Source organism: Neoarthrinium moseri, assembly GCF_022829205.1.
Source record: "Neoarthrinium moseri strain CBS 164.80 chromosome Unknown scaffold6_Wmoseri_CBS_16480, whole genome shotgun sequence".
Taxonomy (NCBI): domain Eukaryota; kingdom Fungi; phylum Ascomycota; class Sordariomycetes; order Amphisphaeriales; family Apiosporaceae; genus Neoarthrinium; species Neoarthrinium moseri.
In genome coordinates this window covers 198,574-210,874 of record NW_026055120.1, presented here as the reverse complement: position 1 = coordinate 210,874, position 12,301 = coordinate 198,574, and the positions used below count along the sequence as shown (strand labels likewise).

Here is a 12,301-nt window from a genome sequence, read left to right as displayed (position 1 = left end):
GCATGTCTCAGACGCGAGGGCCATGATGTGTCCAAAATTGCCAGTGATACCCTCCAGGTAATGGCTTGGCCCGCCTTGCAGGCATGTGGCTCTTGGAGAGTCTGCAGCTCGGGGTTACCATGACGTCTTTACATCATAGCCGGGCATGACTCCCAGGGTTTTCACTGCACCGCATGAAGCCCTGCCCGGACCCAGGCTGACTGTAATTCGCCCTCGAGAAGTCCAGACGCATTAATAGAGCCATCCGGCACAATACCGATTACTCACAATACACTTTTCCATCACCACCTGGGGAAAAAATATTTCGGTGCGTCAAATTCACCGCCACCGCCCAACCTATCTCCGTTCCCTTTTCGCACACGGAAGAGACGAGACTATTAATACATTGCCCGCCCGACTCGGTTTACGAGAAGATTCCGCCGTGGCTTTTTCTACCTCTATGGATCAGTGCCTGAAATTATCGCACATTTCCCACCCTCCATTCAGCTAATACCCAGACACGCACCGCGCGCCTCCTTCTTCCTATAACGCAACTCCGAGCTGCCAGACTCCCCACAAGAACGGCACCGCCAGTCGACACAGCATCACTGCTGCCAACATGAGAGATCTCCGCAAGAAGATCCTGCTGGAGAGCGGCAAGACGCAGTCGCGCAAGGCGCGCTCTCGGCCTGACTCCAATTTCGGCTCGACCACACAGTCACCAGCGAGCTCGCCCGGGGGATCACGGCAAGGCTCCCGCGCACCAAGTCGCTATGCGTCAGAGGATGAGCTGAGCGATTCTGACTTGAACGATAGTCTCACCGAATCCGTCATGGCCTCGGAAGACGGGGACGACGTCGTTGGCGACTGGACCGACCGCCTGAAGGACTGCATCAACGAGATCTTGGATCGCAAGCGCAGCAGCGTCCAGGGGCGCGAGAAGTACCTGGCTGGCTTCGTCCACCTTACCAGACACCATTTTGCCGAGGCCCTGGTCGAGGACCACCTGAATGAACTAGTTCCTGCCATTCTGAGGAGCATCCGCGGCGGCCGTAACACGGACGAAACGGTTGCAGCCCTGAAAGCTATACAGATGGTCGCTATTACGACCCAGTCGGACAGCATCTACGACCAAGCATACTCCATTCTGAAATCCGCATGTGAGAGCTCTGGCGAGGAGGCCGTCAAGGTCGAAGCCATCAAGGCCATGGGTGTCGTGACCATGTTTGGCGGCGGCATGGATGCCACCGCGGAAGAGTTGATGGACTACCTGCAAGAGATCGTGGAGAGCGATGGACATAGCATAGAAGCCGCTGACAACGGGCCCGTGGTCACCACGGCCCTCACCGTGTGGGGATTTGTCGCCAGTCACCTTGATGATCTGGAGCAGCAATCTGAAGAAGCACTCGAGGCCTTCACCGATCAGCTTGACAGCAGCGACGCTGACGTCCAAGTTGCTGCGGGTACCAACATCGCACTGATCTTCGAGGCGATCCGGTTGTACAACGAGCAAGCTGAGGAGGAGCATGACCAACGTCAACAGGAGCTTAGGGAGGAGGCCAGGCTGAACAAGCGAGAATTCAAGGCGGAGGCTTACAACCCATTCGACCTTCAGCACAACCAGCACCGCCTCGTCCAGCGCATGACAGAACTCGCTGGCGAATCATCGAGAGGCGTGTCCAAGAAGGACAGAAGACAGCTTCATGCTCAGTTCAACAGCATCCTCACGTCACTAGAGCTAGGCAAAGGCCCAGGCTACTCGAAGGCTGGCCGTGTGGCAAGAGAATCGGACCGAAACGGTGCCCGAGTCTACGATTCCGAAAAGGTATTCCAGGAACTTGGCTATCGGGAGAATATTCGCGGGGATAACGGACAAACGCTGACCATCGATTCATGGTCACTTTCGATACGCGTCCAATTTCTCAAGAAGACGTTGGGTGGCGGGTTCCCCATCCACTGGTCTCACAACCCAGCCATACAGGAGTCGTTTGATACTGCATGATCATCGCATTTCTCTCTCCTTCTAGACCCATATCCATACATATTTGGGCAACGCTAGTCATCTGCATTCGACGATTACATGCTTTCATTACCGCATCCATATCATATTTAGATACCCGGCTACAAAACCGAGCCAAGCACGAGAGGACTAAGGTAGAGGCTCATGACTGGGTTCTCAGTTGGTCGTCTTAGAGACTTCATAGATGGCCGCTTATACAATTGATAACTGTTTCATACTGACCTGTATTTGCGCTTCCCACTTGTGAAAACCGGTTTCCCGTGACCCTATGTATCACTGGATTGAGGTGCCATGCTGAGGCCCCATCGCTCGCATCAAGTATCGAAATGACCTGTCGCTACAGCAGTGATCCTTCTGTTGGCCCGTAGGAGGGGTGACATGGTAATCAAGTCTCCTCTCGGCTTCCCCAACCTTTGGTTGACTGCTCATCATACATACCTGGCCGTCATTTCGAAAGTGTTTGATTGAATCAAGACACGGGAATGCTCTCTGGCTATCACCAAGCTAAAATGACACTCGACGTCGCACACAACGGCAGGATGCAGAGGTTTGTGTACTACCAAGAATACCCGTGGATACGACGAAGCAACGAAGGAGCACTAGCTAGCAAACGAGGTTGCAGCCTCTCAAGGGCTACCTTGGGTCTGATCAATGTCTTTGGTCTAGATTATGAGCGCAGCTGCAACAGGATGTCTGCCCGTCTGATGCTCACGTATCAACATATCAGATACAAAGACTCGATTAGATACCGCACTAACTCACAACCTGGGAAAACTAGAGTGTGCAAGCAATAGCGCAGGGATATGTATGTATTGGGCTGCAAGGCGAAAGGCAACGCGCATTCCCGTCCGTTGAAATCTGCAGGTAGGGGCGGTTTACTATATCCTGATTACGAGTTGCGAGAGGCTGTGACATGGTTGTGACCAGTCGCTGGTAAGACCTGCAAGGAGCCACCCTAATAGTTTCCATACGTCGCATGGGGAGGGTGAATTGGATGCTGCATGTAATTACTTGCATAACGCACACCCATGACACACCATCGTCTGCAATCCAGACAACCAGACTCTGGAAGAGCCTTGAGGCGCGCTGTCTCCACGGCGCGATCCGAGAGGCCGCCATAAAAGAGCGCGGGGCGCTGTGCCCAAGGACATTGTCTCATGCAATAAACGGCGAGGCGGCAGCTGCTACTGGTTGAAGTCGGCAATATGGCAGTGTGGGCTGGATGTCAGATGGTTCGCCACCGGAGGTTTGTCTGACGACCCTGCGTGGCAATTGTCAAAGGTTCGGCAGCCAAAACCGTCATCGTTGCGGGGGACCTGATACAACAGTGGCTTTTGCGAGAAGCATCCATCAACCATCTGGACCTGACATGGAGCATGGGATACTACCCAACCCAAGACATGCGTGGGTGAGTACAATGCAGAGGCTGAAGGTGGTCGACTGACATCCCTAGATGGGGACGAGTCGATGCAGGTGAAAGTCGTGGGGTTAGTATAGTCCATCAGTTACCAAAAACGCTTATGAACTAGTCGACACAAATACCAGCCAGCGATATCTAATGCGTACAGTATGGAACACTGCTCGGTAGAACTGACGCAGATTTTCGACCTCGTCGAAAGCGGACCTCGGCGCTCCCATGCGGCTACTGTGAAACAGCAAGTGAGTCTTGCGAGTGCGACCTTGGGTCCAGCGCCCTCTCTCCCGATTGGACTCGATCTTGCAGCCACCCGATCCCAGTGCGTGAGCCTTTCTGCGCGACACCCGGCTCGCGGGGCTCTGGGTGCCTGAAGTCGGTGAGAGCAGCTCGTTTCTATGGCCTGCCGGATTGCGTGTGATAGCTGAGACGGGGACACTTGCGCTGGTTGAATTTCGACTCGTCAGCGACGGACCACAAAGGCCCGCTAGCTAATCACTGTAGGGCTTGGCTTGGCTTGCTCTCGTCCCCGCCATCGTCGTTGGCGGGATCCATCGGCAGAGCTAGGATTTCTCAATCGGACGGTTGCTCGTTTGCGGTCAGAGTGTCCCGCCATGGATCCGATGTCCTGGTCACTGCTCCCGACTTACTTTTGAGCAAATCGACGGGTCTGTGGAGAAAGCATCGTCACCTTGGGCTCTTTCTGGAGACGCTTCCCGGCACCAAAGAGGCTCCATCCGTCGTCCTGCCAGTGCGCTGGAGCCACCATGCGGGCCTGCCGAGCTCCTAGGCTCCCCGCCATCCCCCTGACCTGCCTGGATGTCAACAAGGAGCTCGGACGCCAGAAATTGGGGACAAACAGCTTCCGCAACTCTGGTTCGACGTCAGGCCAAAGGGGAGAAGAAAAAAAGGTCAGGGCCACGGTCCGATCGCATCACCAGCCTCTCGATTATTCCAACCACCAACGGGGTAGAGCAGGGTTCCTGGCTGCATTTACAGTTTACTCTAGTGTTTCCCCTTCCTGTGAGCAAATGCCAGATGTTCAGACGACACATATGTCTCTCGTTGGAATATGTCAGTCATGTGGAAGTGCCGACTTGCCCAGATGCGAAAGTGACACTTACAGTAGACTTCGGGGTCACATCCCCGTAGGTATCGTGAAAACCGCCATCAGCAGAACGTTCCACCGTGCCGCCGTCGCACGCCGCTGTGGGCTGAGAATACGACACAAGAGTGACATTTGCCCACCCTGGCTTGCCTGCTTGCCTGCCATCCCGCGCCCATCGCTGCCCTGGCCCTCGGCGGGCGGGCTGCTGCCCCCCTGCTTGTCTCTGACGCTGCAGCCCACGAGTTCTGCCAGGGCCATGCCACCATCCCAATTGGCTGCAGGCCCCCAGCAGAGACAACGCATCACCTCCAAACCCCAGCAGCCTGCATCTGGACAGAGCCGTAGAGGCCTAGTATCGTCCTCGTCACTCGCAGAGCCGTCTGCGAATGAAGAGTCGTCGCCCATTGCCTCCTTCCGCCTGAGGCTAATAGCTCGATACCTAGTGCTGCGCATCGCTCGACCCGTGCAACAGCAGCAGCAGCAGCAGCCGGAGCGAGCCCAGCAGGCCCAGCGAGCGAGTGGCAGACGTCTGTTCTCACAGCCCAGTCCATCACATTACGCCCCAAAGTCAGGAAGGCGGGCAGGCGGGCTGTGCGAGCAGTGGCAATCCGGGCTAACTGAGTTAATGACAACGTGAAGTGTCTGGCTCCTTGATAGGCACATGCGGTGCCTCCTGCATACCCGGCTCCACCCACGGCGTACTGGGTACCTGGGTATTCGTCCCTCATCTCATCTCATACTCACCATACTGTACAGGACCATCCCACACCCCGCGCTCTGGGGTTTTCTTCTGTTTCTTGACCTTTCCGTGTGTCCTGGTGTTCACGTACGAAGCAGCGCGTTCCAGCCAGTCGGTCAGTCAGTCAGTTGGCCTAGTTGGCGAGTGGCGGGCGCATCCTGTCAGCGGACGACCTCTTGCCCACGTCGCGAGTCGCACCAGACCAAACGAAGCTAGAACTAGCCGGGGGCCAGCGCAACGAATAATCGGAGGTTGGAGAGCTGAAAGCCATCCAATTCGCTTCCCGCACCGCACCACCGACCCGACCTGCTGTTGTTCCCTTCTGCGGACAACAAACAGGTTTTGTCACTTTTTGCTGCCTTCTCTTTTTCTTCTGCGCAGCCCGTGTTTTCACTCAATCGGGAACTCTAATTGATCCGCCGTTGAGTCCCGGGGGTCAATTGCAGTCACTGTAGGTATGTCTTGTCCTATGTCTTGTCCCGACCCGTCATCTCCCCAGTCCCCAGTCCCCCAGTCCCCCGTCCCCAGCGCACGCTCTCTAGTTATTTACCGTAGCACATTCACCCGGTGGACTGGGATCGGCGGGTGTGCTGAGGACGACCTAAGCCATTAGCTGACTCCATGGATATTCGCAGCCCAAACCTTGAACCCGACCGCCCATCAGCTCACTTATCTATCTGCCCGGCAACAAGCAACTCCAGCAAACCGCCCGATGCCTTGACCCACGACAAACGACGACGCTCTAACCTGCATCCCTTTGCATCTCGCCTGCAATTGCGTCTGCGCTCTGTCTGGCGCGGCCAGTTTGCCTCTCGTTTCCATTCCGCCTGCCTGACTGACAGCCTGTCTTGTCTGCCCAAGCTCCTCCCCCGGGGATCCACAGCGGTCTGAAAGCGACCGAGCTGGGAGGCGGGTAAACAAGCCAGCATCGCAGGCCCGGTCAATACGACGGCAACCCGGCAGACGACCCCCGAGCTCAGCTCCCAGGCGCGCCCGTACTGTGTACTCGCACGTAACCCACCACCAGGAGCAGGATGGGGATCGACTCGAAAAAAGCTCCCCCCTTACCAGCCCCGACCGAAACCGAGTCCTTGAGCACGCCGACCGAGCTTGCGACCGATGTGTCCCAGCACCTGCAAGAAGAGGAGAGATCGCATTTCTCCCTGCCCGACGACGGCACCCCAGTGACCATCAGAACCCGCGGCCACAAGCCCAATCGCTCCCAGACCTCGCTGCTGATCGAGTATTTCGAGGGCGGCAAGGAGTCCAAGTCCCCCGACGGCACCAGCTCCTCCGCCAACCGCAAGCCCAGCGTGAGGGTGCGCCTGACCCCGTCCAAGGGCCGTGGGAAGCACGACCCTCATATCCAGATCACCGAGACCAAGTCGTCGACGTCGCGCAAGACCTCCATGTCGAAGCGCACGCGCGACGGGCCTCTGGTGCCCAGCCGAAGCGACCTGGACGTGACCGATCCCGAGGACGCCAGGAGCATGCATTCCTACGCCTCGGCCACAGAGGAGTCCAACGTGTCTCGCAACCCTATTGAGGTCGAAATAGCACCGGGCCACCACCGCAGGCGGGAACGAAAGGCCTCGAGTCCACTGATCCCAGCCGCCGACAGCAAGACGTCGTCCTATGTGCCTCCCAACATGTCTGACATCTCCGCCATCCCAACCGACAGCTTTCTGGATGGTTCTGGTGGCACTACCAACCTGTCATATTCGCCTGACAAGCGACGCAGCAGAAGTCCCTCCGGCGCCGAGGCCCTAGCAGCTGGAGCTCTGGGAGCCGTGGCCGCTGCGGCTGTGGCTGACAAGATGAACCGCAAGACTAGGAGCGCGAGCCACGATCGTAAGATCATTGAGAAGGCTGTGGAGAAGGCCACCAGACCTGACCGCAAGCACAAGTCCAAGAGCCGGACTAGCAGTGTCGGCGAGATGGAAATGGAGGGGAAGAGCTCTTCCTCGCGGCGGAAGTCCAAGAGCGGGCACAAGGAATCAATAATCTCCGGCGCCGACTCCAGCGTTCTCTCGTCCGCCATGACACCAAGCCACAGGTCATACGACTCACATTCCTCGTCAAAGGTCTCCATCAACAACCCCAAGCTATTGGAAACCGTCGAAGATGCGATCCGGCGACTAATACTACCGGAGCTGGAATCCTTGAAAAGAGAGCGTAGTCAGCGAGACAGTCGGAGAAGTAAAGACCGGGAATCCCTTTCCAGCCTCACATCTGTTTCTCGAGAGGATCTCTCCGTCGCCAACAGGAGGAGATCAAGTGGCACGGAGCATTCTACCAAGTCACGTGGACGAGAAGCGCGCAATGATTTGTCGCCTCAAAGCAGCGTGGAGCACGTGTCCGTGCTTGAGCACGAAGAGACTACGCCGCAGCGTGGGAACGACCACCATCTTGGGGATGCGGCTTTATTGGGGGCTGCAGCCGCGGCCGGTATAGCAGCTGCTAGTCGGGACAGGTCGAGGACGGACGACAAACGTCAACGGAGGCGCCGTCGTGCAAAGACACCCGAGCGTGGTAGGGCTGCGGAAGAGTACGATGAGCTTGAGCATGAGGTCATCCCTCCAATGCCTCTCTCGAGCGAGATCAACCCATCCGAAATGACGAGAACGTCCATCCTGTCAGCCGATACTGACAGACCACATTCTGCAAGTGAGGAAATGACGCCGGTCCGGGAGGTTGTCAGAGGCGTACACTCTCTCGAGTCTGTTGACGACACTCCTACTCCCACGAGAACGCCCGGCAATACCCTCCAAGGGCTGGGTGCTCTGCATGAAAATCTTTCCCACGGAGACCTCAAGAACCTCCCACGCAAGGGACCCGGTGAATACGAAGAGTTCAGCGAGGAGAGCGAGTTGAGCTCGCACAATCCGGCTTACAGAGATGAGTACGACGACTACGAAGAGGGACTCGGAGAGCCGGGGATGTACGACAACTCATTTTATAGTCAGCAAGACGTCCCCCCTCCCTTGCGCTATGTCCCGTATCAGCAGGAGCGTCGGGGACTGAGCCCAATTCAGAGTGTTTCAGGTTATACTGAAGGAAGCGATATACACCACCGGCGCGACTCCAGGGCCACACAAAGCGAGTTGTCTTCTCCTGGCAAGTCGTCCGTCCATGAACGCCACCAATCTCCTAGTTCTATCCCAAGCAACATGCGAAGCCGAGAGTTTGGGGATGAGGAGAGCAGTGTTCGCAGTTCCGGTAACTACCGCGACACCAGGTTTACCGACGACAGCGAGCTGGATCGAGTTACTTCTGGCCAAGCCGTGCGCGGTCTTGGTGCCAACCCCAACTTCGTCCATCAGCCTTACAGTGCCGAGTCCGCCGTTGCCTCGTTAGTCGATGGTTCAGTTCTTGACCCCTCAGTTTTGAGTGCAGGTCAGGAATACCGGGACTCACAGTTGTCCTACGATTCAAGGGCCGATGGCCAGCATTCAAGAGGTGGCAGCCCGACCAAGAGGTCTGTTGAGAGCTATGTCCAAGCAATCGAAGAGCGCAACTCCCCTGCTCTCTCAAAACAGACACGATCCGACGTTTCGAGGGACTTTGACGAGTACGAGATCAACGAATATGGGCAGAAGGTGCCCGGCACCAAATATCGGCAATCTCCCACCGCGTCCGAGCAAGCTATTACGAATGCTGCCGTCAATCGTGCTGCGGCTGCGGCAAGAAACAAGGGCAACCAAGCCTTCGTTGAGGAAGGAGAAGAAGAAGAGTGGCAGGGTGAGGGCGTAGCACGCAACAAGTCCTTTAAGGAACGGGCTCGGGCCGATGGCTACCAACCCAATGCTACACCGCGCCACAGTGTTGATCGCCTCTCCGAATTTTCCGATCATCCAAAGATGGGAGCTAGTGCCTTGCCTGATACGGATCATCAGATGCCCGAAATAGGTTACGGATACTCTGACGGACACCGTACCCCATCTATTGTCCAAGGCCAACTCGGAGGCTCGGAGATGGGAGAGTACCATGAGCAACTGACTCCAACTCAAGAAAAGACCTTTGACTACGAGAGAGCTGCGACGCCCAAAGCCAGTGAGGAGGGCAGCGGCCATGGCCTTGGGATAGCCGAAGCTGCTGCTGCCTCTGCTCTGGCGGCTGCCGCCGGTATGGCTGCTAGTCACAGCAGACAGCCAAGCCAGGAGCACGAGGACGAATGGCAGCGAACCTCTGGGGAGCGTAAACGGGATACCCTCGTGACCAACCCATACGAAGGCACCAGCCCCATTGCCAATCTACCCGGTGTCGACGGTAACATGTTCGGCGCATCCGGGTTCAACAACGAATTATATAGGGGCGGGTTCAACACTGGAAGCCCCGGTATGCCCCAGGGTGATGAGGGCTACGAGACCGCACAACCCAATGAAACTCGCGATGTGCAGATAAAGGGCAAGGGGGTCGAGTTCCAGAACCAGCCAGGACTAGGCGATAACAGCGATGACCCGTTCTACACCGGCATGCCTAAGCATACGAGACAGTTGAGCGGCTTCTCCCAGGGCATGGCTTCGCCGCTGTACGATGCTACTACTGGCACGGGAATTGACAGAATCCAGTCCAAAGATATCATTGCGTTGATGGAGCATGTAAGTCTCATTGATTTGTTAGGCATGACTATTGACGCTAACTACTCCACAGCTCATGGTGCGCGATGCCCAGCGAAGTGCTAGAGATACCGAAATGCTTGTCACCTTGGTCAGATCTGCCGCCGAGATGCGCAACTCTTTCAACGACATCAAGAGACTTTTGGCCGATACCGAAGACCAGATTATTGGTGAAGTCAAGGACAATACTGAGAAAACAGTTCAGCGACATCTGGGTGGGCCCAGGCCTTACCCGGGTAGTGGATCAAGATCAGTCCAAGGCGGCTCCCAAGCCGGCACGATCGATGAAAAGAAGCGCAGCATCTTCCGCCGAGCTCTGAAAGGCCTCAGTAGCAAGGGAGCTAACGATCTTGGCCGAATTGAGGATATGCTCAACCAATTGTTGAGCGAGGTTGATGTTCTGAAGCATCAGACTGCTGGCCAGGCTATGGGTTCTGGAATGGGCACGCAAAACCAGTCACTCGACAACCTTGCCAGTGTCCAGTATGAGCAAGACAAGGGCTATGAACCCGAGGGCAATGCTGGGACTTCCACCGCGAGCCATGCCAGTCAATCTGGACATCTCTCTATTCCTCAGTCGCGAGGTACATCCATGAAGATGGGATACGATCGAAAGTTCTCCGACCACAGGATCAGCACCGTCCACGAGGGTGATGAGGATGAGTACGTTGATCAACAGGACATGGCTGGTGACCATTACTCCAATCCCGATCACCTCATGTCCCCCGCCGTCGGTCCAGCTCGTGGTGGCTCGGTGCCTTTGGGTACACCACCGCAAGCTCCCCACGCGGCCGGCCAATCAGCCAGCTACGAGAACACCCCAGTCACTGATGCGAGTAAGAAGCACAAGTCGAAGGCGTCATCTGGTTTCTTTCCGAAGATCTCCAGGTGGTCTGAGACGACAACATCCAGTGTTGGAAAGATGTTCCGCAACTCCCGTCAAAAGCAGGATGTTCCCGAGGAGTTCCTTCAGCTTCCTCACTCCCGTTCCGGATCTGATCTGGCGGAATACGACCAATATGACTACGACAATTCGTACGGCGAGGACAAGCTGCACACCGGCTTCTCTGAGCAGGATCTGAATGCCGACGTGGTTCTAGACCAATCCGGCACCCCGAGTCGCAGCTACCACGACTCCACACTCCCGTCGATATACGCTACCCCTGAGGATCCGAAGTACAAGGCTCATCGGAACAGCATAAACTTGCAGCACCCCCAGCCGCGACCTGGTCAGACAGAGCGCTTTAGAACCGCCCTCGAGTCATCTGCGCAGGACTACGATACCCCCATGAGCCCTCACTCGGACAACTGGGCACGCTCTGCTACAAGCCTGCACCGTTTCCCGGAGAGCAACAATCGCTACAGCGACCAAAGTGCCTCTAACCAGTATACCTGGTCATCTCCGGCTCAGCAGACCGGGCCCCCACGACCGCCGAAGGAGCCCCTTGATGAGCAGGCTAGCACACCGCCCAGAAACGAGCGCTTGAGTAAGCTTCAGAAACACAGCCCCCTGCCATACCACAGCGTGGACAGTGGTTATGGTGGCACAGCGACACATGCCGGCACCGTCGGGACTGCGAGCTATCACTCCGGTAGCCCGAGACCCGAGAACCGTAATCTGAGCGGTGTTCTGGGTGTACCTGCTCGTCGGCCTAGTGGACCACGAGCCATGACTCCCAGCCGGGGCATGAACAGTTCAAGAGGCAGTGAAGATGGGGAGAGCATCAGAAGCGGCCGAAGTGGCGTAAGCGACACGCATGCTCGAGATGAACGGAGGAGGAAGCGAGGTTAGTACAAGCCCCTAAACCCAACCAGACCTAGGCCTGACCTGGGATCCCACAGACACGTTCGGCACGGTGGCTACTGCCGCGAGCCAGGAATCAGAGACTTTCTAGGGGAGACGCGCTCGATTGCTAGATGTGGCATTACCTACTGGCAGCCCATTCCGGGTTGACTTCCGATCACTATCCCGTCGCTCCCGTTGAATCTTCCTCCCAATTTGACATCACAACGCCCGGACTCACATCTACATACCTGGTTCGAACATACCACTCGGGGCCTATCTGGATATGCCCTTGATCATCGACCGAGTCTGCATGCGGACTCGACGTCTGGCGCACGCGTCTTTGTGCTCTTATAGACTATGCTGGCCTCGCAAGGGCTTGGAATGCTGCATATTTTCTGATTTCGAGTTCCAGTTCCCGCGAAGGGTCGAAAAGAAAAAGAAGATCATTTGTAATTGCGTTGGTGGAAGATGAAAAAATCGGCATAGCGTATTATTTGTTTTCATTCTTCTTTTGCAATCCGCAAAGGGGAACAAAGGGGGCAAAGCGGGGAGGAGACTTGACCCAGATTTGGCTGGTCATTTTTTGTTTTTCCATCTTCTTTTGGCGGCCTCAGTTGTTGCATGTGACGATATCAC

General features: G+C 56.3%; 3 protein-coding genes across 3 annotated transcripts; 2 read left to right on the top strand and 1 right to left on the bottom strand.

Moving 5' to 3' along the window:
* Positions 1-598: 598 nt before the first annotated feature.
* Positions 599-1,981, top strand: JN550_002629 (uncharacterized protein; the record flags this gene model as incomplete). Its single annotated transcript, XM_049313946.1, has 1 exon — positions 599-1,981. The coding sequence occupies one exon, from the start codon at positions 599-601 to the stop codon at positions 1,979-1,981; it is 1,383 nt and encodes a 460-aa protein (XP_049175154.1).
* A 2,570-nt stretch (positions 1,982-4,551) lies between these two features.
* JN550_002628 (uncharacterized protein) lies at positions 4,552-4,926 on the bottom strand (the record flags this gene model as incomplete). Its single annotated transcript, XM_049313945.1, has 1 exon — positions 4,552-4,926. One exon carries the CDS (start codon positions 4,924-4,926, stop codon positions 4,552-4,554), a length of 375 nt encoding a protein of 124 aa, XP_049175153.1.
* A 1,368-nt stretch (positions 4,927-6,294) lies between these two features.
* On the top strand, positions 6,295-11,671 carry JN550_002627 (uncharacterized protein; the record flags this gene model as incomplete). The annotated part of the gene is made up of 2 exons (XM_049313944.1): positions 6,295-9,861; positions 9,914-11,671. The coding sequence occupies 2 exons, from the start codon at positions 6,295-6,297 to the stop codon at positions 11,669-11,671; spliced, it is 5,325 nt and encodes a 1,774-aa protein (XP_049175152.1).
* Positions 11,672-12,301: the final 630 nt, after the last annotated feature.